This window comes from Leucoraja erinacea, chromosome 23 (assembly GCF_028641065.1).
Source record: "Leucoraja erinacea ecotype New England chromosome 23, Leri_hhj_1, whole genome shotgun sequence".
Lineage (NCBI taxonomy): Eukaryota > Metazoa > Chordata > Chondrichthyes > Rajiformes > Rajidae > Leucoraja > Leucoraja erinaceus.
The window spans coordinates 15,070,045-15,097,464 of record NC_073399.1 but is presented as its reverse complement, the minus strand read 5'-3'; the positions used below and the strand labels follow the sequence as shown (position 1 = coordinate 15,097,464).

At 43.6% G+C, this 27,420-nt stretch overlaps 1 protein-coding gene across 1 annotated transcript in view; it reads left to right on the top strand.

The window, feature by feature from the left end:
- The window catches only part of LOC129708266 (E3 ubiquitin-protein ligase rnf213-beta-like), a 131,950-nt gene that overhangs the window by 74,704 nt on the left and 29,826 nt on the right, over positions 1-27,420 (top strand). Inside the window, exons 42-53 of the mRNA XM_055653911.1 lie at positions 1,177-1,312; positions 1,872-2,063; positions 2,907-3,040; positions 4,112-4,287; positions 9,390-9,599; positions 11,582-11,769; positions 15,849-15,969; positions 18,242-18,342; positions 20,850-21,029; positions 22,424-22,581; positions 24,789-24,888; positions 27,226-27,337. Coding sequence (XP_055509886.1) covers positions 1,177-1,312; positions 1,872-2,063; positions 2,907-3,040; positions 4,112-4,287; positions 9,390-9,599; positions 11,582-11,769; positions 15,849-15,969; positions 18,242-18,342; positions 20,850-21,029; positions 22,424-22,581; positions 24,789-24,888; positions 27,226-27,337 — 1,808 coding nt within the window. The remainder of the gene's footprint in view (positions 1-1,176; positions 1,313-1,871; positions 2,064-2,906; positions 3,041-4,111; positions 4,288-9,389; positions 9,600-11,581; positions 11,770-15,848; positions 15,970-18,241; positions 18,343-20,849; positions 21,030-22,423; positions 22,582-24,788; positions 24,889-27,225; positions 27,338-27,420) is intronic.

Genomic DNA, 27,420 nt, shown 5'->3' with positions numbered 1-27,420 from the left:
ATTCTTCCTTGGTTAAGGCTGTGACCGTCTGGAGATCACAGTGTGATGAAATACTTTGTTTTATCCGTAAATTAGAAAGTTGGTGATTAAATTAGCCTCTATTCAAACGAGAATCTCCTGAAATCTGGGAGTTCTTTTTAACAAACATATGTAAAGGAAACTTTTATGTTGCATTGCCACTTTGGAAGTTGAAGAAAGATGGAAAGCAATTGTAACACAATGCTGGGCCCTGGCAGGGCAGCACAATAACGCAGTGGTAGAGTTGCTGCCTTACAGTGCCAGAGACGTGGGTTCCATCCTGACTGCAGGTGCTGTCTGTACGGAGTTTGCACATTTTCTCTGTGACCGTATGGGTTTTCTCCTCCTGCATTCCAAAGACGTACAGGTTTGTAGGTTAATTAGCTTCTGTAAAATTGTAAATACTCCCTAGTGTGCAAAATAGTGTTAGTATACAGGGTTTACGCTGATCGCTGTGGACACGGTGGGCCAAAGGGCCTGTTTCTGTGTTGTATCTCTAAAGTCTAAAGACAGTTCTGACTTAAGTTAGCAAGCTGAATCAGTTTCAAACACAACCTTGTTATCTGCCCTATGGATTATTTGATAAGGTTATTCACTTGTCCTTTCTACTGTGAAACAAAGTGGGATAGATCAGATTTAGATTGGAACATCACTGCATTGCTTAACGCAACGGTTGTTGATTGATGACAGACACAAAAAGCTGGAGTATCTCAGCAGGTCAGGCACCATCTCTGGAGAATAGAAACCCTTCTTCAGACCGAGAGATGGGGAAAGGGAAACGAGAGAGGTATACGGTACTTGGGACAAATGATGGAAGATATAGGTGATAACGAGTTATACAGATAGTAGAACTCAACAGGACGCCAGTGAAACTAGTACGATGACTGAGGTGGAGGTGGGACAGAAAGAGTGGGGATGAAACTAGTCGTAAAACTAGGGTGAGGGAGGGACGGAGAGAGAGGGAAAGCAAGGGTGACTTGAAGTTAGAGAAATCAATACTCTTACCACTGGGTTGTAAGCTGCCAAAGCGAAATATGAGGTGCTGTTCCTCCAATTTACATTGGCCTCACTATGACATTCTCTCGTTCTGTTGATTGATGTCAGCAGTACTTTATATTAATGCACTGTAGTAGTAGTAGTCACTTTTGTTTTTCACAGTGGGATTTTTAAGAACAGCCACAGAAAGGCTGATGTTGCAGCTGCAAGAACGGGAAGAGGTGTCACTTGATCCAAAGAAATGGATGTGCAAGGAGGCCCTGAAGATCAAAGCTTTACAGGAAGGTGGTACTTTCAGGTAAGTGAGTGTCTCCTGTAGTCTGCAGCGTCTGGGGCAGTGCAGGCTCCACCTGAGAAGCTCCCAGGCTTCTTCAGTCGGTCAATTCGGGTTTGGGCAAAAGAAGGCCAGGCCTTGCACAAAGTAGGCTCCAGCCATCTGCAAATATCACATTCTGAAATGCAGTAGTGGTCTTGTTTTAATTTAGTTTAGAGCTACAGCATGGGAATGGGCCCTTTGGCACACCAGTCCTCGTCGACCATCGATCACCCGTTTACACTAGTTTTATTTTATCCCACTTTCTCATTCACTCCCTACATACACTAGGGGCATTTATCAAAGGCCAATTTACCTACAAGCCTGCTCATCATCGGGATGTGGGAGGCAACCCACATGGCCACAGGGAGAACATGTAAGCTCCACACAGGCAGCGCACGGAAGTCAGGGTCGAATCCGGATTTTCGACGCTGTGAGGCACCAGCTCCACCACTGTGCCGCACTTGTATTTCAAAGAAAACCAAGCAACTGTTTTCATGCTTAATATGTATGTGTATTTGTTGTCTTTATGCTGATGATGTAGACATACAATATGGAAGTGCATTCAGAACTCCGTTACTCCAAATCTGGCGCAGTTGATTTCCATCCTGGACAGGGACTGTAATCTGAATCTTCTGGTGGATCCGAACGTGGACGAAGACATTAAGCGTCTCTGGCTGAACATCTTCAGTGATACACAGATACTACGAATTTCTCACCAACCGGGAAATTCAGGGTAGGTTTGCCTTACTTGGGCAATAAGCACATTTTACAATCACAATGAATATTTCCAATGTGACTGAAATCATCTTAAGGGGTTGGACAGGCTAGATGCAGGAATATTGTTCCCGATGTTGGGGAAGTCCAGAACGAGGGGTCACAGTTTAAGGATAAGAGGGAAGTCTTTTAGGACCGAGATGAGAAAATCATTTTTCACACAGAGTGGTGAATCTGTGGAATTCTCTGCCACAGAAGGTAGTTGAGGCCAGTTCATTGCCTATATTTAAGAGGGAGTTAGATGTGGCCCTTGTGGCTAAAGAGATCAGGGGATATGGAGAGAAGGCAGGGATGGGATACTGAGTTGGATGATCAGCCATGATCATATTGAATGGCGGTGCAGGCTCGAAGGGCCGAAAGGCCCACTCCTGCACCTATTTTCAATGTTTCTATGTTTCATGCACTATTATCGTCAGGTTGAATGCAAACTCTTATTTGAGGGTGGTTATGATGAGAGTCAACAGTGGACATTAGAAAGAAAGTTACCGCTCACATTGCGTGTGCTGTTGCGTGCTTGAGTTTTGATATATAAAATAAATATATGAAGTACCATACCAAATAAAGTACTATACCATTCTTATCAGGTTGAATGCAAGCTCAGATATGCGTGAAGATGAAAGTTAACATTGGACATAAAAATAAATTACCGCTCTTGCTGTGTGTGCTGTTGCCCTCAGTTCTTTGAGAACTTAAAAGGTGTAATGAAGAAAACCCCAGGAAAATACCTCCCATGTTCTTCCATTATTTTTCCTATTATTACAAAGTACTAACACGTATTGGAACCTTTTTTTATTTTCATCAGGCCAAACGCAGGGGAAGTAACAGTTGAGCGCAAAGTGAGTAAAGGAAGTCTCGATATTCCATGTGCTGCCCCGTTCAGCTGGCTGATCAAGGAGTACATCGACCAGCTGTGGACTGAATTTCGCTTTTTGGAAGGTACGTTTGTGCATTTTGGACTCGGTAGATTAATTTCTGTTTCTTATACTTGGTATTAAACATTGTGCTTTTTTGGAATGATGACATATCAAACGTGATTGGTGACTAAAAAGTAGAATACTTGAGTGAAGGGAGAGAAATCATTTATGTCATGATGCAAGGCTAAGCGATGAGAATTGAGAAAGGGAGAATGTAGTTCTGGGTAATGCTGCTTCCTGAGATTTTGTGTTACTAGGAAGAACCTTTTACATGCCATTTTAAACTTTTGTAAAATTTATATCCTTAGATCTGTTGCATTTTGTTTTCTCAATTATCATTTAGTTTAGTTTTTTTAGTTTAGAGATACAGCGCAGAAACAGGCTCTTCAGCACACCGAGTCCACACCGACCAGCGATCCCCGCACACTAACATTATCCTTCACACACACACACACACACACACACTAGGGACAATTTCCAATTTTACCAAGCAATTAGCCTGCAAACTTGTACATCTTTGGAGTGTGGGAGGAAACCGGAACTCCCGTAGATTCACAGGGAGAACGTACAAGCTCCGTCCAGATAAGCACCAGTAGTCAGATCGAACCTGTGTCTCTTGACACTGTAAGGCAGCAACTCTAACACTGCTCCACCGTGCTGCCCTGTAAATCTTCAAGCATCTCTAATTTCATTATCTCCATCTCTGCAATCCTATAATCCTTGAGCATTTTTTGCACTCTTTCTTGCATTACCTCAATTTTAAAATGCTCAGTATTGGTAGTTGTGTCTTAAACCATACAGGATATCAATTCCCTCATACTCTTTAAAAAAAACACCAGGAGGATGAATGTTGTAAAGTGCTCCTCTTTGACAAAGATGCGAGTAATTTTTCCCAATAGCTGTGTCAGAATCGATACAAAGATGTTCCTATTCAAACGGGCTGTTTGACTATAATAAAACCACTATTTAAATGCTTATTATTATTATTATAATAATAAGTTTGTATACCAATCTGCATCCATGGATAAAGTTTTGGCATGGCTGATTCCCTGATAATCAAAGTAAAATATGGTGAAATATTCATCTTATTTAGGTGCCACTGACAGAAACGAAGCTAAAATGCTAAAATTTGTCGAGAGTTTTAACAAGAGTAAGCTCGGGGAGTATATAGCAAATCTAAGTGAAGAAGGAAAACGCAACCTTGGTCAGCGATATCTGACTGATTTTATACTGATGACTATCGATATTAGCTCTTGTGATGAACTTAAGGTAAGTCTTTTTTTTTTAAATTCCTTCTACATTTATTTTAAAAAATCTTTTATGAATGAATCAGGTAACTGAGCAAGTAACTCGATCATTGTATTTTCATTGGGCCCACTTTATACTGTCCTTAATATCCCATGCCACTGAAACACAAAAAGTGCTTACATTTTATTAACTAGTTAAACCCAAAATAATTTTCCAAAAAAAAGTTTTTTTCTATCCTCTGATAAAACTCCATATCGTTTGGTCGAGTTTAGAGATACAGCCCGGACGGAAACGGGTCATTCGGCCCACCGACACCATGCCGACCAGCGATCCCCGTGCACTAACGCCATCCTACACGCACTAGGGACAATTTACCATTTTGCAAAGCCAATTGGCCTACAAACATGTACGCCTTTGGTGTGTGGGAGGAAATTGGAGCAGCAGGAGAAAACACACGCAGGTCCCGGGAGAACATATAAACAGCATACAGACAGCACCCGTAGTCAGGATCAAACCCCTGGTCTCTGGCGCTGTAAGGCAGCAACTCTACTGTGCCACTCTATTGAACATGAAAATGTGCAGAATTTACATTATTATTCACGTTTCTTCAAGAATGCCACAAATAACTGCAGAAATGTTCAAATAGTCGAAGGACCAAATACATTTGCTTCAAGCATTACATTGAAAGATTGATTGTATGGTGATGGTGATCCAGAGAGTTAAAAAAAAAAAAACAGTAATAAAACCAAGAATAGGCTACACACCCCTTCAAACATGTAAGGCATTTCATGTGATTATCACCAATTAGATTTTGGACTCCCTTCCATTCTCCAGCCCCATAAAGTTTGGTTCCTCTATACATGAAATAATGGTATGTGCCACTCCCTGGGTAGAGAGTTCCAAAAATTCATGACCCCCCCCCCCCAGAGAAAAAGTCCTCTGCAGGAGGTAATTGAGGCAGGGACTATCCCAAAGTTTAAGAAACAGTTAGACAGGTACTTGGATAGGACAGGTTTGGAGGGATATAGGACAAATGCAGGCAGGTGGGACTAGTGTAGCTGGGACATGTTGGTCAGTGTGAACAAGTTGGGCCGAAGGGCCCTTTTCCACGCTGTATCGCTCTATGACTGTCTTAAACAGCCCCTTGTTCTGAAACTATGACAATTGCCCTCGATTTCCCATGATGAAAATGGATAGAAAATGGCAGAAAATGGAAATATTAATAAATTCAGGCAATTTGTTATTATTACCAATTTCATTTAATTGCACTTTAAAGAGACCTATGTTCTGCTTCCCCATTTGAAACGTGACCATGTAAGACCTATCCTTACACCTCTTCATTCACATCCATTCAGAATCCCAAAAGCCCTTCCAGGAGAGACATGCACTTGCTCTAACCTCATCTGCTGACCTTAGGTGCTCCCAATATGGTCTCCTTTACATAGGCAACATAGGTGATTGTTTTGCCCAATATTTGCACTCGGTCCACCAAAGCCTGCGGATCTCCTAGTTACTGAACATTTTAACACCCATTTCCATTCTTCCCTGTGACTCCTCCTTTACCAGAGTGATGGCAAGCAAAATGGGGGAACAATATATCATATTCCACTTGGGTAGCTTACAACATAATGGTATGAACTTTGAATTCTCCACATTAAAGTAACAACCCCTTTTTCAATACTTCCCCGCTCCCTTGTTCCTGTGTCCACCCCCCACCCCACCCCAGCACTCACGCTATCCTGTCCTTCCCCGCTAGTGGAATTTAAGGGACCTTTGGAGGGGCAGGAAATGAAGGAATATGAGTTAAGTGCAGAGATATGTGATGGTCTTGGCATCATGTTGAGCACAGACATTGCGGGCCGAAGATACTGTTCTTGTTCTGACATATAGAGGGACTGAGGTGACAGAGGTACTGTTCTCTGCTCTGACATATAGTTTGGTAATAGTAATATTACCTGTTAATGGCTGAAGTAGTTGAACCATAGATCATTTGCAGTCAGTGAAGAGAGTAATTTGTGCAACAGCAATACCATTTATTTCCGATGTTGGAATGAGAGACGGTGTCATTTGCAAAATGATTTGATTTCTGAGGGTAATGAGCCTGAGGACTCTCAGTATCAATATACAGACTGCAACCAAGAAATGGAAATGTTCTATTGATAAATTGCACTGACATTGGAGTGCTTTCAGATGGGACCAGTGGCAGTGAGAGTGGTGCAAATAAAAGATGAGAAACATGAAGATTGCAAGACTTGGTTTTAGGCAATGTCAGGAATGAGCTGTGCACTCATTTCATGAAAGAAGAATATGAAAGTTTATAAGATATCAGCAGAATACGTAAATTGTAGAATTACTTGCTAGGCCACCTTTGGAGTGTGGCCTAGCACATGTGGTCGCCCCCATCGCAGTTATGATTTGAAGGCTTTGTGAGGGCGCAGAAGAGATTTGCCTGGATGCTGCCTGGATTAGAGGATATTAGGTCTGTCGAGGTTGGATAAGCCTCTGGTTTCTCTGGAGCTTTGCCGGAGGCTAATTGGAGACTGGATAGACATTTATAAAATTATTATTGGAAGCACAGATGGGGGAGATGGTCATTAACTTTTTTCCGGAGTGGAAATGTCAAATACAAGATGGTAAATCTTCAAGATAAGTCGGGGAAATTTGAAGGGGATGTGCAGGGCAAGTTTTTTTTTACACAGGGGGAGGTGGGGGGGGGGGGGGGGGGGGGTGATTGGCACATAACCACATAACTGTGGAGGGATAAGGATCATGTGCAGGCAGAAGGGTTCAGTTTAATTTAACATCATGTTCCGCATAGATATATAATGGGCCAACAGGCCTGTTGTACTGTTCTGTGCTTCGACACTTCTACATTACTTGGAGGATCAGGCAGCATCTGTGGAGAGAGAAACAGAGTAATCAATAACTTATCAGCAGAACTGGGGAAGGTTGAAAATTACAGAGAGGGACGAGGTGGAGAGAACAGAGTACCTGTGATTAGGTGGAGACAAAGAGAGACCGGATGAGTGCCGACTGTATTGAGAGAAGATGGTGAAGATACAGCAATGTTGGCTAGTTTGTCCAAAGTAGATGCAAATACAGAGACATAAATGAGAACATACTTAGTTAGAAATGTGTGATAAAAATCTTACATAAATGAGAATTTTAGTGAAGCCCAGAGGGTCAGGCAGTTGAGTTATTCCAGCTCTTTGTGTTCTCTTTTCGCTAGTTCTGATATAAAGTCATTGACCTATGACGTTAGCTGATATTTTCCTTGTATGATGATGCTGCCTGACCCGCTGACTTACTCGAGCGCTTTTTTAGTTTGTAAACCAGCATCTGCAGTTCCTTGTGTCTACATTAGAGCTGACCAGTTTACCAACAGTTATTATGTGTTTAGTTCAGAACCAATTATTAAAAAAATGATCAGTAGTTATGTAATTGCTGATTCAGTTCAGTTTGGTTTTTTGCCACGTGTACGAGATACAATGAAAAGGTTTTGTTGTGTGTTATCCAGTCAGCAGAAAGACAATACATGATTACAGTCGAGCCATTTACAGTGTGTAGGTACGTGAAAAGGGAATAACGTGTAGTGCAAGACAAAGTCTGATCAAGGACAGTCCGAGGGTCACCAATCAGGTAGATAATAGTTCAGCACTGCTCTCTGGTTGTGGTAGGGTGATTCGGTTGCCTGATTATAGCTGGGAGGAAACAGTCCCTGAATCTGGAGGTGTGCGTTTTCACTCTTCTATACCTATTGTCTGATGGGAGAGGGGAGACGAGGGAGTGGCCAGGGTGCGACTCGTCCTTGATTATACTGCTGGCCTTGCCGAGGCAGCGTGAGGCATAAATGGAGTCAATGTAAGGGCGGTTGTTTTGTGTGATGGTTTGGGCTGCGTCCACAATTCGCTGCCATTTCTTGTCGTCTTGGATGGAGCTGTTACCAAACCAAGCTGTGATACATCCCGATACCTTCTACAGCGCATCGATGGAGTCTTGGTGAGAGTTGTTGCGGACATGCCGAACTTCCTAAGCCTTCGAAGGAAGTAGAGGTGCTGGTGTGCTGACATCCCCTTCTCAATGTAATTTGGTGAAATCCACAGCAAGAATAATCATGCAACTCATTTAAAATAGCCAGATCTCTTGTGAGCTATGTTCAAATGCACATTTGCTTAAAGGAAATTCCAAATATTGTTCTTCAGAAGGTCTAAATTTAGTTTTAGCTTCGAGATACAGCATGGAAGCAGGTCCTGGGGTTCACCAAGCCCACGCCGGCCATTGATCACCCGTTCCCACTAGTTCTATATTATTCCACTTTCTCATCTACTCCCTTCACACCAGGGGCAATTTACAGTGAACAATTACCAACGAACCAGAATTTCTTTAGGATGCGGGAGCAAACCTATGCGATCACAGGGAGAATGTGCAAACACCACACGGACAGCACCCGAGGTCAGGATCGAACCTGGGTCTCTGGCGCTGTGAGAATAGTGATGTTTCCACTAGTGGGAGAGTCGAGGACTAGAGGTCATAGCGTCAGAATTAAAGAACGTTCTTTTAGGAAGGAGATGAGGAGAAATTTCTTTAGTTGGGTGGTGGCGAATCTGAGGAATTCTTTGCCACAGAAGACTGAGGAGGCCAAGTAAGTGGATATTTTAAAGGCAGAGATAGATAGATTCTTGATTAGTACAGGTGTCAGAGGTTACGGGGAGAAGGCAGGAGAATGGGGCTAGGAGGGAGAGATAGATCAGCCATGAATGAATGGCGGAATAGAATTGATGGGCCGAATGGCCTAATTTTACTCGTATCATATGAACTTGCGACCTTACCACGGCAGCTCTACCGGCTGTGCTATTGTGCTGCCCTATTTCCTGACTTCAATGGTTATTTGCCATTATCTATACTATTTTCCAGGTGAGCATGACATGAACAAGGAACACCCTTGCATCTTGCTGTTTTAAGACAATAAACTAAACTGTAAATCTCTTTCACCCTGGCTATGACATAATGTCAGCACTCTGCCACTCAAAAGAACAAGAAAATTCAGAGACTAACTCTTGTGAATTATTTTGTTTGAAGGTTCTGCAACTCTGCATATTGATTCCTTTGTTTTTAATTTAAAGATATTCAAGATGGCATTTATATCCTGCCTGAATGAGCTTCACAGTGACTCTGAACAGACCCTTCTGGAACATTCACCAACGTGGATACATATTGCATACAATGTTTTCAAAAAACGACTGCAAAATTTGTCCAATACATTTGTGCTCTACCCAAAAGTCCTGGAATGTTTTCGGAATTGGAGACCAGGAGCATTGGATTCTAACAAAATGGTGAGTTGCATAAACTGGGTATTGTAAAAATATTCAAATCTTCTGACGAAAGTTGCCATTTAAACACAAAGCTTTTAGAGATACAGCATAGAACCCGGCTGAGCAAGTCCACTCCGACCATCGATCGCCCGTTCACACCTAGTTCCACTTTATTCCCACTTTCCCATCCGCTCCCTACACACCAGGGGCACTTTATAGAGGCCCGTTAACCTACAAACCCACAAGTCTTTGGAATGTGAAAGGAATTTGAGGAAGGACCTTCTTGCTATTGAGGGAGTGCAGCATAGGTTTCACGAGGTTAATTCCCGGGATGGCGGGACTTGTCATATGATGAAAGAATGGAGCGACTGGGCTTGTATTCACTGGAATTTAGAAGGTTGAGAGGAGATCTTATTGAAACATATATAATTATTAAGGGATTGGACATGCTGGATGCAGGAAACATGTTCCCGATGTTGGGGGGAGTCCAGAACCAGGGGCCGCAGTTTAAGAATAAGGGGTAGGCCATTTAGAACTAGGACAAGGAAACACTTTTTTCACACAGTTGTGAATTTGTGGAATTCTCTGCCTCATAAGGCAGTGGAGGCCGATTCACTGGTTGCATTCAAACGAGAGTTTGGCAGAGCTCTTTAGGGCTAGCGGAATCAAGGGGTATGGGAAGAAGGCAGGAACGGGGTACTGATTGTGGATGATTAGCCATGGTCACATTGATTGGCGGTGCTAGCTCGAAGGGCCGAATAGCCTACTCCTGCACCTATTGTCTATATATCTATGAAACCAGAGCACCCAGATGAAACCCACGTGGTCACAGGGAGAACATGAAAACTTCACACCGTCAGCACCAAAGGTCAGGATCGAACCTCGGTCTCTGGCGCTGTGAGGCAGCAGATCTACCAGCTGCTTCACTCTGCCACCCTAAAATGATCTTTAAACTGTGATTTGACAGCAGTATTAAATATCTTTCTACTGACAAGTTGTCTATTTGTTGTCTATTTAGTCTTTATATCTCATTGAAAGTATGCATTCTGTTAAAGACTGTCTTGCTAGCCATTTAACATGCATATTTTACATTTGCTCCCAATGTTGCCTATATTGTGTGACTACTCAGGCCATAGCAGGAAAAGTTGGGTGTACCACCCCTTCCCCCACTTCTAAAAAGAACTTGAAACCCTAAGACTTGAGATTGGGTTGGGGTCAGGTGGACGGACACCTCACTGGGAGTCATGGAGGTATACAGCATGGAAACAGATCGTACAACCCTGTTCATCCTCGCCAACAAAGATGTCTACCTGAGCTAGTTCCGTTTGCCTGCATCTGACTTGTATCTCTCTGAATCTTTCATATCCATGTGTATAAAATCACGAGATGAATAGATCTGTTAGATGCACAGTCTCTTGCCCAGAGTAGGAGAATTGAGGATCAGAGGACATAGGTTTAAGGTGACGGGGAAAAAGATTGTATAGGAATCTGAGGGGTAACTTTTTCACACAAAGGGTGGTGGGTGTGTGGAACAAGCTGCCAGAGGAGGAAGTTGAGGTAAGGAATATCCCAACGTTTAAGAAACAGTTAGACGGGTACATGGACAGGTTTGGAGGGATGTGGACCAAAAACAGGCAGGTGGGACTAGTGTAGCTGGGACATGTTGGGCAAGTTGGGCCGAAGGGCCTGTTTCCACACTGTATCACTCTTTGACTCTGACTCTATGCGCCTATCAATGGAATAATTGTACTCATCTCTACTGCTTCCCGTGGCTGCCCATTCTCTATACTCACCATCTACTGTGTGAAAAGCTTGTTGTTATTGAGCAGACATTTAGCAGTTCTAGTTACACTGGGACCATGCCCAAGAGCAATATCATTAAGCAGCTATCTCATATTGCCTGACATAGTCATGAAGGAATTTTGCTATTCCTGCATTTATCAATGCGAACATTACTTAATCGAAGAAGAAAACCTCTCAGAAAGTGTTTGTTTATTTTTCAGACCCTCGACCTACATGCAGCCTATGCCTGTGCTGAAATGGCTCAAGCTGTGAATATTGAGACGGTCGAAGACTGTAAACAACTGATGGAAATAATGGAAACTCTACAGCCAGCAGTTCAACTGGTTTTTGACAAAAACTACCTGAAGCCGTGCAGATCCACGTACCAGCAAATTGTGTCTCGGATAAGGCAAGCCACATTTTACCATAAGCCAAATGTTATATGTGGTCAAAATCTAACATAAAATAGAAAATGCTGGGAATACTGAGCAATGGAGATGATCTTTGTTAAATTCGTCTCCTTTTTCAAAAAAATTGCCAGAGGTTTTCTTCAAGTATTATCCATCCAATAAAAACCACATGTTCTTTACCTCCTACAGTTTACCTCCACACCTGCTACTAGATGTGTTGGTTCATTTGCAAACAGACCCGCTCTGGCTGGTCTGTGGAGATATTTTCCTCCTTCACTAATCTAAATTTCTGGTGACGATAAATGTCACTGTGTTCAGTTGGTGCATGTGACAATAAATGTCTCGTGTCTTAAATGGGCAAATTTGTGTAGGGTGGCACAGTGGTAGAGTTGCTGCCTTACAATGCCAGAGACCTGGATTCAAACCTGACTTTGGGTGCTTTTTGTACGCCGTTTGTGCATTCTGTCTTTAACCCCGTGGGTTTTCTCCGGGTGCTCTGGTTTCTTTCCACATTCCAAAGATGTGCAGGTTTAGAAACATAGAAAATAGGTGCAAGAATAGGCCATTTGGCCCTTCGAGCCCGAACCGCCATTCAATATGATCATGGCTGATCGTCCAACTCGGTATCCTGTACCTGCTGTCTTTCCATACCCCCTGATCCCTTTAGCCACAAGGGCCACATCTAACTCCCTCTTAAATATAGCCAATGAACTGGCCTCAACTACCTTCTGTGGCAGAGAATTCCACAGATTCACCACTCTCTGTGTGAAAATTGTTTTTCTCATCTCTGTCCTAAAGGATTTCCCCTTTATCCTTAGACTGTGACCCCTTGTCCTGGACTTCCCCAACATCGGGAACAATCTTCCTGCATCTAGCCTGTCCAACCCCTTAAGAATGTTGTAAGTTTCTATAAGATCCCCCTTCAATCTTCTAAATTCTAGCGAGTACAAGCCGAGTCTATCCAATCTTTCTTCATATGAAAGTCCTAACATCCCAGGAATCAGTCTGGTGAATCTTCTCTGTACTCCCTCTACGGCAAGAATGTCTTTCCTCAGATTAGGAGACCAAAACTGTACGCAATACTCCATGTGTGGTCTCACCAAGACCCTGTACAACTGCAGTAGAACCTTCCTGCTCCTATACTCAAATCCTTTTGCTATGAATGCTAACATACCATTCGCCTTCTTCATTGCCTGCTGCACCTGCATGCCTACTTTTAATGACTGGTGTACCATGACACCCAGGTCTTGTTGCATCTCCCCTTTTCCTAATTGGCCACCATTCAGATAATAGTCTACTTTCCTGTTTTTGCCACCAAAGTGGATAACCTCACATTTATCCACATTATACTGCATCTGCCATGCATTTGCCCATTCACCCAGCCTATCCAAGTCACCTTGCAGCCTCCTAGCAGTTTGTAGGTTAATTGGCTTTTGTAAATTGCTCCTAGTATGTAGGATGTGAAATTGGGATAATATAGTACTAGTGAACAGGTGATCAAAGGTCCTCACTGACAGGGTGGGCCACAGGGTCTGCCTCCACGTGGTATCTCGAAAACTAAAACCAAACCTAAAACTAGATCAATAGAAATATAAAATGAATTCCACATCAGCCATGAACTTGGACAAAAATATTTTTGCTGATCTCTACAACTCCAAGCCAATTCTTCGGATGATACAGTCGACACTGAAATTATCATTAAAAGCTTTTTAGGGAATGAGATCCAGTCATGCTACCCAACATGGTGGATAAGTTTAGGTTTAGTTTAGAGATACAGCACAGAAACATGCCCTTCGGCCCACCGAGTCCACATTGACCAGCGATCTCTACACATTAACACTATCCTACACACATTAGGGACAATTTACATTTATACCAAGCCAATTAACCTCCAAACCTGTGCGGCTTTGGAGTGTGGGAGGAAACCAAAGATCAAGGAGAAAACCCACGCAGGTCACGGGGAGAATGTACAAACTCCGTAATAGTCGGATTCGAACCCGGGTCCCTGGAGCTGTAAGGCAGCAACTCTACCACTGTGACACCGTGCCACCCTAGTTGGTTTTGGAATATCATCAATGCAGATCATAATTTAACAACTTCACCAAGTTACAGCCTTTGTAATGATGTTGTGCTAAAACTCGAATCCCTCATGACTTCGTATGTAAATATCACATATACTTTCACAACATGATTGAAGGAGGGTCCAGGATTTAATGACAGTATTTACCACCTTGTGCTTAAGCTTTTCATTGTGCATCGGTACACGTGACAATAAACTAAACTAAAGTATTTCTCTCCCTTTGTCAAGAAGCTTTCACCATTTAGTGATGCGATAATCATTTTATTATTTCAAGTAGATAACTGTGCAAACCTGTGGGGCGTAGGGGAGGGTATGAAATGGGGAAATCAGCATTTGTTTTGTCTACTTTGGACCGGCAAGGTAGGTTGGAGATTGACACAAAGTGCTGGAGTAACTCAGCGGGCCAGGCAGCATCTCTGGAGAAAAGGAATGGGTGACGTTTCGGGTCTAGACCATTCCTCATACCTTTTCTCCGGAGATGCTGCCTGGCCCGGCATAAATAAAGGGTCTCGAACTGAAACATCGACCATCCCTTTTTCCTCCACAGATAGAAACATAGAAAATAGGTGCAGGAGGAGGCCATTTGGCCCTTTGAGCCAACACCGCCATTCATTGTGATCATGGCTGATTGTCCCCAATTAATAACCCATGCCTGCCTTCTCCCCATATCCCTTGTTTCCACAAGCCCTTAGAGCTCTATCTAATTACCTCTTAAATCCCTCCATAGGGTGGTCAGAAAGGCTTTTGGTTCATTGGCCTTCATCAGTTGGGGTATTGAGAGTATAGCAGTTGGGATGTTATGTGACAGTTGTACAAGACATTGATGAGGTCGTATTTGGAGTATTAAGTTTTGGTCACCCTGCTAAAGGAAGGAGATTGTTATGCTAGAAAGCGTACAGAGAAGATTAAAAGCCCTGTCCCACGGTACGAGTTCATTACAGGAGTTCTCCCGAGTTTGCCCTAATTCGAACTCGGAGATTTACGGTAATGGCCACTCGTCGGTACTCAGGCCTCTCGTGGACATTTTTCAACATGTGGAAAAATGCCAGCTGCCAGAGGAGGTAGTTGAGGCAGGTACAATAACAAAGTTTAAACGATTTGCACATGGATAGGAAAGGTGGTAGAGGGGGGTATGGGTCAAATATGGGCAGGTGGGACAAGTGTAGATGTGGAATCCTGGTTGACATGGGTAAGTTAATTCCATGCTGGATGACTCTATGACTATAACTCATTTATAATTTATCCTCCATTAATCCATTGGGCAAAAGGTATTGCAGTGTGCCGCGCTCACCTCCACATTTAGGGACAGTTTCTTCTCAGCTGTTCTCGGGCAACTGAACAAACCTACCAACAAATAGAGAGCAGTCCTGCACTACCATCAACCTCATTGGGGACCCTTGGACTATTTCTGGTCTGACTTTACAGGCTTTATCTTGCACTAAACGTTATTCACATTATTCCCTTTATCCAGGACAAGGGGTCACAGCTTAAGGATAAGGGGGGAATCATTTAAAACCGAGATGAGAAGAACTTTTTTCACACAGAGAGTGGTGAATCTCTGGAACTCTCTGCCACAGAGGGTAGTTGAGGCCAGTTCATTGGCTATATTTAAGAGGGAGTTAGATGTGGCTAAGGGGATCAGGGGGTATGGAGAGAAGGCAGGTACGGGATACTGAGTTGGATGATCAGCCATGATCATATTGAATGGCGGTGCAGGCTCGAAGGGCCGAATGGCCTACTCCTGCACCTAATTTCTATGTTTCTATCCTGCATCTGTACACTGTGGGTGACTCGATTGTAATCATGCATTGTCTTTCCGCTGACTGGTTAGCATGCAACAAAAACCTTCCAACATACCTCAGTACATGTGACAATAAACTAGACTCAACACAACAGTGGACACTTCAGTTCTGATACAAGTGTCTGCTCCTTTTGATGGATAATTCCACTTTTAGAAAACTGTAAAGAGTAGTAACGTAACATTTTATTATCTCTTAGAACTCTCTGGGACAGTGCACGTGTGTTGTGCGTGTTTATCGAACATGTTGTGTTGACAGCCGGTGACATTGACTACAGGTTACAGGGCATTGCCGTAAAACATTGTTCGCTGCTTCAGAAGGTAATGATTACCAATCTGTAAAAAAAACTGTACAATGGAAGAAATTGTCTTTAAGCTAACCACATCTTTTAATCATTATACGTGAACCGATTTTAAGATTTTAAGAATAATTGGCTGCTTGTAGAAAATCATGAGGGGGAATTGATGGGGTGAATACACAGCCTTTTACCCAGGGTAGAGGAATCAATAACAGGAGGACGTGGGTTGCAGGAGAGGGGGAAAACTCAATAGGAATCTGAGGGCAACTTTTTCAGTCAGAGTGTGATGGGTAAATGGGATGAGCCAGAATGTAGTTGAGGCAGATTCAATATCAACATGCGTGCAAATGGGACTAGATTAGTTGGAGCATCTTGATTGGTATGGACGAGGGGCTGAATGGCCTGTTTGAGTGCTGTATGACTCAATGGACTCCGTCAGAATGGTCAGCACATGGAGTTTCTAGATGCTCTCTTTAATAAAGTATTATTTTTAATTTTTCTTCTTCAGAACCTAAAACTCCATCAAATACATTATTCCCCCCACAAAGATGTCAGCTTTAACCATAGACAGACACAAAAAGCTGTAGTAACTCAGAGGGTCAAGCAGCATCTCTGGAGAAGAGGAATGTGACATTTTGGGTCGAGACCCTACTTCAGAGTGAGAGTCGGGGAAGGGGAAAGGGAAACGAGGGATATATATGGTGATATTGAGATGTATAGAACAAATGAATGAAAGATATGCAATAAGCAGCAATAATCAAGGAAAGGTAGAGCCCACAATGGTCCATTGTTGGTAGGCAAAAAAAATGTTGGAGTAACTCAGTGGGCCAGGCAGCGAGAAGGAATGGGCGACATTTCGGGTCGCGACCCTTCCTCATCCACTGCAAAATCTCCTCAAGGTATGTCTACTTTGAAGGTTCTCCTCCTCTCAGCCTGCCCCGCTGTTACTCTGGCATTTTGTGTCTAGCTACGATTTAAACTAGCATCTGCAGTTCTTTCCTACACACATGGTCCATTGTTGGCTGGGCGCTAGGTGATAACTAGTAATACAGATCAATGAAACCAAACAGGACGACAGTGAAACTAGTACAATGACTAGGAAAGGGGAGGGATGGAGAGAGAGGGGATGCAAGGCTTACTGAGAGTTGGGGGGGAAAAAAATATTCATACCGCTGGTTTATAAACTTCCCAGGCGAAATGTGAAGTGCTGCTCCTCCAATTAGCCTCAATCTGACAATGGAGGAGGCCCAGGACAGAAAGGTCAGTACGGGAATATAGTGTATTGAGTAGAAGTAGAAATTGAGTATAGAAGCTGGGATGTAATGTTAAAATTGTACAAGGCATTGGTGAGACCAAATCTGGAGTATGGGGTACAATTTTGGTCGCCAAATTATAGGAAGGATGTCAACAAATAGAGAGAGTACAGAGGAGATTTACTAGAATGTTGCCTGGGTTTCAACAACTAAGTTACAGAGATAGGTTGAATAAGTTAGGTCTTTATTCTCTGGAGCGCAGAAGGTTAAGGGGGGACCTGATAGAGGTCTTTAAAATGATGAGAGGGATAGACAGAGTTGATGTGGACAAGCTTTTCCCTTTGAGAATAGGGAAGATTCAAACAAGAGGACATGACTTCAGAATTAAGGGACAGAAGTTTAGGGGTAATATGAGGGGGAACTTCTTTACGCAGAGAGTGGTGGCGGTGTGGAATGAGCTCCCAGTGGAAGTGGTGGAGGCAGGTTCATTGGTATCATTTAAAAATAAATTGGATAGGCATATGGATGAGAAGGGAATGGAGGGTTATGGTACGAGTGCAGGCAGGTGGGACTAAGGGGAAAAAAATTTGTTCGGCATGGACTTGTAGGGCCGAGATGGCCTGTTTCCGTGCTGTAATTGTTATATGGTATATGGGAAGAGGAGTTAAAGTGTTTGGCAATCGGGAGACCACGTAGACCAAGGCGGACTGAGTAAAGGTGTTCAGCGAGGTGATCGACTAGTGAACACCAGGTCCTGTAATATCCACCTTCTTCCATCTTCAATTATTTTAACGGTGGGACTAACAAATTGCACGAACGTGTGATAATATTAGCGGACACATTAAAGCTATTTGTCCTGCCTTTTAAATCACTAACAATAATTTCAGGACTTAAGTTTTCTCCACGTGGCAAGAATAGTTAATGAGAGGATTTGTATAATATTGTTTAGAAGTTTCCAATGTTCTGAATCGACCACTATTCTATTTTTCTGGCGATATCTCGGTATGTTGAATGATAAAAATGTATCCGCCATTTACACAGATCCTCAGGACGTCCTCTGATATGAAGGACTGTAAGACGGTTGAAGGAGTGATTGAAGTTCTGCAGTCATGTAATGAGATGTCCAGTCTGTTGGACCACAGGTAAAATGGTCTTCAATTCACTGTTTAGCCCTCTTGCTCATGCAGCTCATCTAGTTCATGTGGCCCTACATTAAACACATTTTATTGGCCTCGCATTCCCATTCACTCCTCTCAGATCCTGCCACCCACATACATACTGGTGGTCATTTGTAGTCGGCAATTAACGTACCGATCTCCGCAAAATTTGCGACATGAAAGGAAAACTCACATTGTCAAATGGATCGGATTACTGGAGATTGTAAACCAGCTGTGAGCTACGTCAATCTGCCACCCCACTGACCAAATGGTTTCAGTGTGCCTATCCTGTGAGCCTCAATCAAAATCCTCTTCAATCAAATCCTCACTTAAGGATGGACGCAAAAAATGCTGGAGTAACTCAGCGGGTCAGCCAGCATCTCTGGAGAAAAGGAACTGGCGACATTTCGGGGCAAGACCTTTCATCAGACTGAGAGTCAGGGAGGGGGACAATAGAGGTGTGGGAAGGTACAGAACAAAGCAGAGATCCTGCATCGATGGCCCAGGAGAGGTGGAGCCCACAATGGTCCATTGTTGGCTGGGAACGAGGTGATAACGAAGAAATACCAATGGTGAAATTAACAAGAGGATCAGGGTGAGGGAGGGACGGAGGAGAGGGAATACAAGGGCTACTTGAAGTTAGAGAAATCAATATTCATGCCGCTTTGTTGTAAGGTTACTTGAGGATTTTGTCTAAAATGTCATGTAATTCTTGCAACTAAATGTGCTGCCATTAGACATTGTTAATAAGCTGTGCTATCCAATTAGTGTTTGTTCATTGAACAAGAGTGTGGGATGTCCATTACAAAGCCCCATGCATTGGTACTGCCACAAACAGTACCAATTTGGCAGACAAACTGGGCTTAAAGGGTTAAAGTTTCTAAAAAATATTACAGCAGCTTGATGAGATATCTGGTAAAAAAAAGTCTCTTCTGTCAACCACTGATGTTGGGGTCAAGTTTTGGTGGTTTAAGACTACAAGATTCAATTTAGTTTATGGTTTAGAGATACAGTGTGGAAACAAGCCCTTTGGCCCACTGAGTCCACGCTGACCAATGATCAATTGCACACTAGTTCTAACCAACACACTAGGGACAATTTACAGAAGCAAATGTAGACTTTAGAGATACAGCGTGGAAATAGGCCCTTCGTCCCACAGACTTTAAACCACCACAATCTATGGGACAATTTACAGAAGCCAATTAATTTACAAACCTGTATGTTTTTGGAATGTGGGAGGAAACCAGAGCACCCTGAAAAAACTCACTTGGTCACAGGGAGAACGTACAAAGTCTGTACAGTCCGCAATCCGTAGTCAGAATTGAACCCAGATCTCTGGCACTGTAATGGGCCTGTCCCACTTTCATGACTTAATTCAAAACCTCTGCCGAGTTTAAAGGACCTAAAAAAAAAATCAAGATCGTGGTAATCTACGAACTCCCTCGACCTTCCACGACGATGTTCACGAACTCTGACGATTATGTCTACGATTTCCCACGACTATTTCAATGCCCTCCTACAAGTAAAAAGTTGCAATTTCTTTCATCCCGACCATCTTTTTACTCGTGAACATTTTTTATCAGGCTGGAAACAACGTCCCGACTTACTTGATGCCACGAGTACCTATGGCTAGCATAATGAGCCGCTACGATATAGCTATGAATTCCTACGACCTCCTACGGACTTGTTACGAACATTCAGCGAGTTTGATTCAAGGGGAAAACTCGGGAAAATTTGTGAATTACCTCGTGAAAGTGGGACGGGGCCGCAGCAGCTCTACACTGTACAATTGGTTGTGTCATTTGTGTTGTTGCCTGAATCCCCAAGAATAGAAAGAAACCCTGTACTGGAGAAAACTATTCTTCTTGAAACTTAAGGGCCTGTCCCACGAGCATTCGACTCCATGCGGCAAGCGCGACCTAAAGGGCTGGTCCCACCAGCATGCGCCTGCATGCGGCAAGCGCGACCAAACCAGAAGCGGGGGCCACGTGGTGGTTGAGTGGGTGGCATGAAGTTCGAGCGAAGTCCGCGGGAAGTTCGCTCGTGACATACGGCGACGAGGCGGTGCTTACGGCGTCGAGGTGGCTGCGGGCCGGTGGGCCGTTGCTGCGCAGAAATTTTGAACACGGTCAGTTTTTCGGAGCCCCGCGCGATGTCGGGATCAGCTCCGCATAACTCCATACGGCTACGGCAATCGAAGTGGGACCGGCCCCGCGAGGCCGTACGGCTCAAGCAACCACATTAGGTCGCTTGGTGCATGCAGGCGCATGCTGGTGGGACAGGCCCTTTAGGTCGCGCTTGCCGCATGGAGTCGCACGCTCGTGGGACAGGCCCATGCTCGTGGGACATGGGACAGGCCTTTAAGTTTACAGACTGTGGTCAATCTTTCCTTTCTCAAAAGAACAGAGAATAATGCACGTTAGTTGAATGAGCAAGCCTTTCCCGAGTACTGGAATGTCCAAGTCATTTCTGGTTGTGTTCTTTCTCCTCAGGTATGGCATCAAAGAATGTCCAGTCTGTCTGGGTATGCTGAATGATCCTGCCTGCCTGCCCTGTGAGCACGTCTTTTGTATTGAATGTTTGGAACGTTCGCTTGCAGTTCATAGGTTTTGCCCAAAGTGCAAGGCAGGAGTTCCCAGTTCTGACGAAATCCAAGTCTCCACGCAGCTGAAGTAAGTTCCTCTCTTCAAAATCAAGTTTCAGAATTTTGTTTTTTTTTAGTTTTAGTTTAGGTTAGAAATACAGCGCAATAACCCGAGCAATAAAGGCAAGTATACCACACGCCTCCTTTACCACCCTATCTACTTGTGCTGCCACCTTCAGTGAGCTATCAATTTGGACTCCAGGTTGCCTCTGCACATCAATGCTGTTGAGGGATGCCAATTATCTCTTGTCTCTACTGCCTCCTGTGTAGCATTACTAACTCTGGGACAGTGTTAGAGATTGAGAACAAGCCCTGCCCTGCCACAGGATTGCCTTATTATCCCACTCCATTCAGTTCCACCGACCAGCCTCTGCTGCTTTAGAATATTGAAACAGACTGCACTGAGAATAGTCATAGAGTGATACAGCGTGGAAACAGGCCCTTCTGCCCAACTTGCCCGCACTGGCCAACATATCCCAGCTACACTAGTCCCACCTGCCTGCACTTGGTCCATATCTCTCCAAACTTGTCCTATCCATGTACCTATCTAACTGTTTCTTAAACGTTGGGATAGCCCCAACCTCAACTACCTCCTCTGGCAGCTTGTTCCATGCACCCACCACCCTTTGGGTGGAAAAAGTTACCTCTCAGATTCCTATTGAATCTTTTCCCCTTCACCCTGAACCTATGTCGGGGTTCGGCGTCGGCGTTCCACCAGCCCGGCATGAGGGCCTGAACATCGGGCCACCCGGGGCGGCGACTGCGGGTGCTCGGAAGGCCCCGACCACGGATGAACACGGAGGGGAGGCTGGCTGGACTATGGTGCCATCCTCACCTTGGTGCCATTTATGTTATGTTGTGTCGTGGACTTTCTGTGTTTGTGCTTTTTTTTAAATTCAATTTCAAATTCTTTTTTAATATGTTTTATTTTTTATTTATTATTATTATTATTTTTTTTTTATGATTTTTTTTAATGATACTGCCTGTAAGGGAAATTCATTTTGTTGTCTCAAATTGGGACAATGACAATAAATTTGAATACAACACAATACAATGTCCTCTGGTCCTCGATTCCCATACTCTGGGCAAGAGGCGTTGTGCATCTACCCAATCTATTTCTCTCATGATTTTATACACCTCTATAAGATCACCCCTTATCCTCCTGCGTTCCAGGGAATAGAGACCCAGTCTACTCAACCTCTCCCTATAGCTCCCACCCTCTAGTCCTGACAACATTCTCGTAAATCTTCTCTGAACCCTTTCAATCTTGACAATACTGTCAATAATTATAGGTTCCAATTTCCTCTCTGTCACAGTTTTATGCTGGGGCAGTGGGAATGGCAAGGTTTATGGGGGTTTATGCGAAATGCTATATAAAGTGTGACACGTCTAAAATCGATGGTTTTACTCTTCATTTTACAGGACTGCTTTAAAAAAACATAATGACTTTCGGCAGAGGTGCAATATGTTTTTCATGGAGGTTGTTTCCAGATTTTGCTTCAGCGAAGATTCTCCACCAAGTGACCAAGTGATTAAGTTGCTGCTTGCGCTACTAATTGCAGTCAGGAACTCGCCTGAAGGTTCGTATTGCTGTCCTTAACAATTGACATCGGCCCTAGGCCTACAATGTAAGTGTCTACTATGTTCCATAGTGGACACTTACGGCACCAGTAACCTATGCACAAACTCATTAGGTCACCAGGGTAGCACAGTGGCACAGCTGGTAGAGCTGCTGCCTCACAGCACCAGAGATTCCGGTTCAATCCTGACCTCGGACGTTGTCTGTGTGGACTTTACACATTCTCCCTGTGAACGCGCGGATTCCCCCCGGGATGCTCCATTTTCCTCCCACATCACAAACAAGTGCGGGTTAGTAGATCAATTGGTATCTGTAGATTGCCCCCAATGATGAAGGGAGTTGATGTGAAAGTGGGATAACATGGAACGAGTGTGAACTTGTGATCGATGGTCAGCGTGGACTCGATGGGCCGAAGGGCCTGTTTCCATGCTTTATGTCTAAAACTAAATTAAAAACTCATGGTAATGCAAGAATGCAGCACCTCGTATTTCGCTTGGGTAGTTTACACCCCAGCAGTATGAACATTGACTCCTCTAACTTCAGATAGCCCTTCCCCTTCCCAGTTCTCCCACTAGTCTTACAGTCTCTGCCTACATTCTAGCTTTGCCCCTCACTTTGTCAGTCATTCGGGGCCCTCTCATTTCTGACCAGTGAGGCTATTGTGCGGTGACCACTTCTGCTGCACCTTAAGTGATATGCTTGGGACTAGAGATACCTGTGTAAATAGGCTGACCACCTTTTCTGATGAATGCAACTCTTTTGGCAACGGTTCACACCAGTGGGGTGGGTCATGACCTTGGTCCCTGACAATAAGAATGCAGAAACAGGATTGCAGCAATTTGCAGGTGAAGTTCCCGTAATACTGGAGTGTGGCTTGTGCTATGATGTTGTTTAAGAAAGGCAGCAAGGCCAAGCCAAGGAACCACAGTCTAGTGATCCTGCTGTCAATGGTGGGAAATCTGTTAGTAGGGACAGGATCCTGCAGCGTTTATGTTTAGTGATACAGCGTGGAAACCGGCCCACCAAGTCGACGACAACCATCAATCACCCGTACACTAGTTCTACCTTATCCTACGTATACATTCTACACACCAGGTTCAGGAGGAAACTAATCTAATGCTGGACTTTGTCGAAGGCATTGATGATTTATCTTCAAGTCCACCAGGGAAACATTTGGCGACAGTGTCCTCTATGGAGACAACCATGTGGACTTTCCTGCTTCTAGGCTAGATGTTGCTTGTGTACCAGCACCCTCAGCTCTGCCCTGTGGTGATACTGAACCATTGACGAGTGGGATCCACTGTGGAAGACTAGAATTCCTTTGGCAACTCAGAGTGAGCTCTGGACTTTTGTGCCTCACTTGATTTACTTTGGAACTCCTGCAGGCAGCTGGAAGGAGATTATCAGCCCAATGGGGAATTTGGTTTCAAACAATGGAAAGGGGGCAAGCTTTGAGAGGATGAGAACGGTTCCAAACACTTTATCTCCTTCACAAATGTGCTTATTTAAGAAAGGCAGCAAGGAATAACCAGGGAACCTGGCATCGGTAGTGGGAAGGTTGTTTGGAGGGACTCCTAGGGACAGGATCTAACAGCATTTGGATATGCATGGGGGGATGAGGGTTCAGTCAGCATGGCTCTGTGCGTGGAAAATTGTGTCTCATGAATCAGATAGAGTCTTTTGAAGAGCTCACCAAGACGATTGATGAGGCAAGGCAGTTGACATTATCAATCTGGACTTAAGTCAAGCCTTTGACAATGTGATTTGCAAACTGCCACACTATATTATTCTATCCTCCATCTGTAGTTTTCAATGTTAGTGTTTATCAATCTCAAAGTAATGATATAGCCTGGGGCTGACTACATGTGCATTGATTTAGGTTTGTTCTTCTGTTTGTACCTTAGTCAGCCATAGGATTAAAATATAGGAGATTTAGTTTAGAGATACAACGGGGAAGTAGGCCCTTCGGCCCACCAAGTCCGATCCAACCAGCGATCATCCATTCACACTAGTTCTATCCGACACACTCAGGACAATTTGCAGAAGTGACAAAGCTGCTGGTCTTTGAAGTGTGGGAGGAAAACAGAGCACCCGGAGAAAACCCATGCAGTCACAGGAAAATATTTACAAATTCCGTAGAGACCCCACACGTATTCAGAATCGAACTTGGGTCTGCACTTTATACTAAAGATTATTTTCTAATATTAGGTGACCTCTACCGGACTCGGACTTTAACCCCGTTCTCAGAATGCGTGGACATTAACCCTGTGATACGTTCTGTTTTACTGAAGCTGCTAATGCATTACAGGTAAGGGAAAATAATGTGTTCACTTCCACAGTTAAAAAAAAAAACAGGACCAAATCTGACATTGTGTATCATGCAAGTGTCTGTTTTTTAAACAGTTTAAGCCCTTTCATGTTCTTTCTTTGGGACAGGACAGTTTTCTAATGCAATTTTCTGCCTCTCAACTTCCTCCAAAAGTGCCAGGTCCCAATTTAACAGCGAACAAAATACATGCACATAAATCTTTTGTGTCTATCATCGGTATAAACCAGCATCTGCAGTTCCTTCCAACAAATAATACATGAATGCACACATGAAAGAAGTATATGTATGACACTACAACTGAAAACCACAGATTTCACTTCCCCCTTGATATAAACATGGCAGTTTTTGGTTCAGTTTTACAGACCAATCCCAGCATTAAAGTTATTGCAGGAAGCTGCTCATGGAAAAGTAAGTAGAACCAAGTTAATTTATGCTGTTGTGAAGTCGGAGAAGGAAGACTTTGCAACCTCTTTTCACTTGTGTCTGCTGCATCCCCACCTCCACCTTCAAGAGAGAGTTAGATTTAGCTCTTAGGGCTAACGGAATCGAGGGACATGGGGAAAAAGCAGGAACGGGGTACTGATTTTAGATGATCAGCCATGAATGGCTCAAAGGGCTGAATGGCCTACTCCTGCATCTATTTTCTATGTTTCCGACACTCGATGGTGGCCCAGGGTTTTCTGCAAGAGAATGCCAAAATGGCAACTTTCTGCAGGCTAAAGCAGGCATGAGGTTGAGTCTTCATTGCACTTCCAGGCTTCCTATTTACTTTTGAATTCCAGAGCAAAACCATTCTCATCAACAGAAGGCGAGTAACTCCATTGCCTTCTAGATGCCATGACCGACCATGATGTTTTCAGCACAAGGACATTATTTTACAAAAACATTGGTCTCCTGGGGCAATCGTTGTCCATCAATTAATGTCACTGTAACAGGCTACACTGTCACCATTTTGCTCTTTGCCAGATCTTGTAGTGTGCAAGTTATCTGCCATAAACTAGTGTACTGTCCGATTCACCTCTATCCTATTGTGGACATTGGACATGGTCTCTGGAACTGATGAACTACAATGCTGAAAATTATATTCTGCACTCTGTATCTTCCCATTTGCTCTACCTATTGTACTTGAATTTGACGAGTGTGTGTATGATTGGTATATCTGATCTGTTCAGACAGCATGCAAATGTAAGCTGTTCACTGTACCTTGGTACACATGACGTGGTTCACAAAGGGTGGTGGGTATATGGAACCCTGGGCCGGATGAGGTAGCTGAGACAGGTACTATCACAATGTTTAAGAAACATTTAGACAGGTTTATGGATAGGACAGGTTTAGAGGGATATGGGCCAAATGCAGACAGGTGGGACTAGTATTGATGGGGCATGTTGGTCCCTGTGAGCAAGTCCGGTCGAGAGGCCTGCTTCCAAGTTCAAGATTCAAGAGATTCAAGATTCTTGATTCAAGTGAGTTTATTTTCATGTGTCCCTGATAGGACAATGAAATACTTGCTTTGCTTCAGCACAACAGAACATAGAGAACAGATCAGTGTGTCCATATACCATTATATAAATATATACACACATGAATAAATAAACTGATAAAGTGCAAATAACAGATAAAGGGCTATTAATGTTCAGAGTTTTGTCCGAGCCAAGACTAATAGCCTGATGGCTGTGGGGAAGTAGCTATTCCTGAACCTGGTCGTTGCAGTCTTCAGGCTCCTGTACCTTCTACCTGAAGGTAGCAGGGAGATGAGTGTGTGGCCAGGATGGTGTGGGTCCTTGATGATACTGCCAGCCTTTTTGAGGCAGCAACTGCGATAGATCCCCTCGATGGAAGGGAGGTCAGAGCCGATGATGGACTGGGCAGTGTTTACTACTTTTTGTAGTATTTTCCTCTCCAGGGCGCTCAAGTTGCCGAACCAAGCCACGATGCAACCGATCAGCATGCTCTCTACTGTGCACCTGTTAGAAAGAGTCCTCCTTGACAATCCGACTCTCCGTAATCTTCTCAGGAAGTAGAGGCGCTGATGTGCTTTCTTAATAATTGCATCAGTGTTCTTGAAGTTGTATGACTCTGTCTCTTTGACATAACAATAATAAACTAAACCATTTTTTTTCCAAATTACAATAGTGAGTACGTATCAAAAATGTTGTAAATGATAACAGAACCTTAATTCTTCTTTTCATTGTAAAATTAATGAGGAACAGTATTTTAGCACCTGATCAGCAGGTTATGCTAGGAGGTGAGATAATTTGATTAAAGTGAAGGTGAATAAATTAAACATCTCAAGATAAATTCTGCATCTCTCAATAGTTTTGATGAGGTGAAGGACTTTCTGCAGACGTACCTCTCAAATCTGGAAGAGAAGATATTTTTGAAAGATCATCTGAAGGAACTCTACCTGCTGTTCATCAAATGCTTTGAGGTAAAGTGGAACCTTTTGCTCTCTCCCGTTCCTGTCAGCTTGCTGAAGGTATGACTGGAATGGGCCAAGAATCTAGTTTTCAG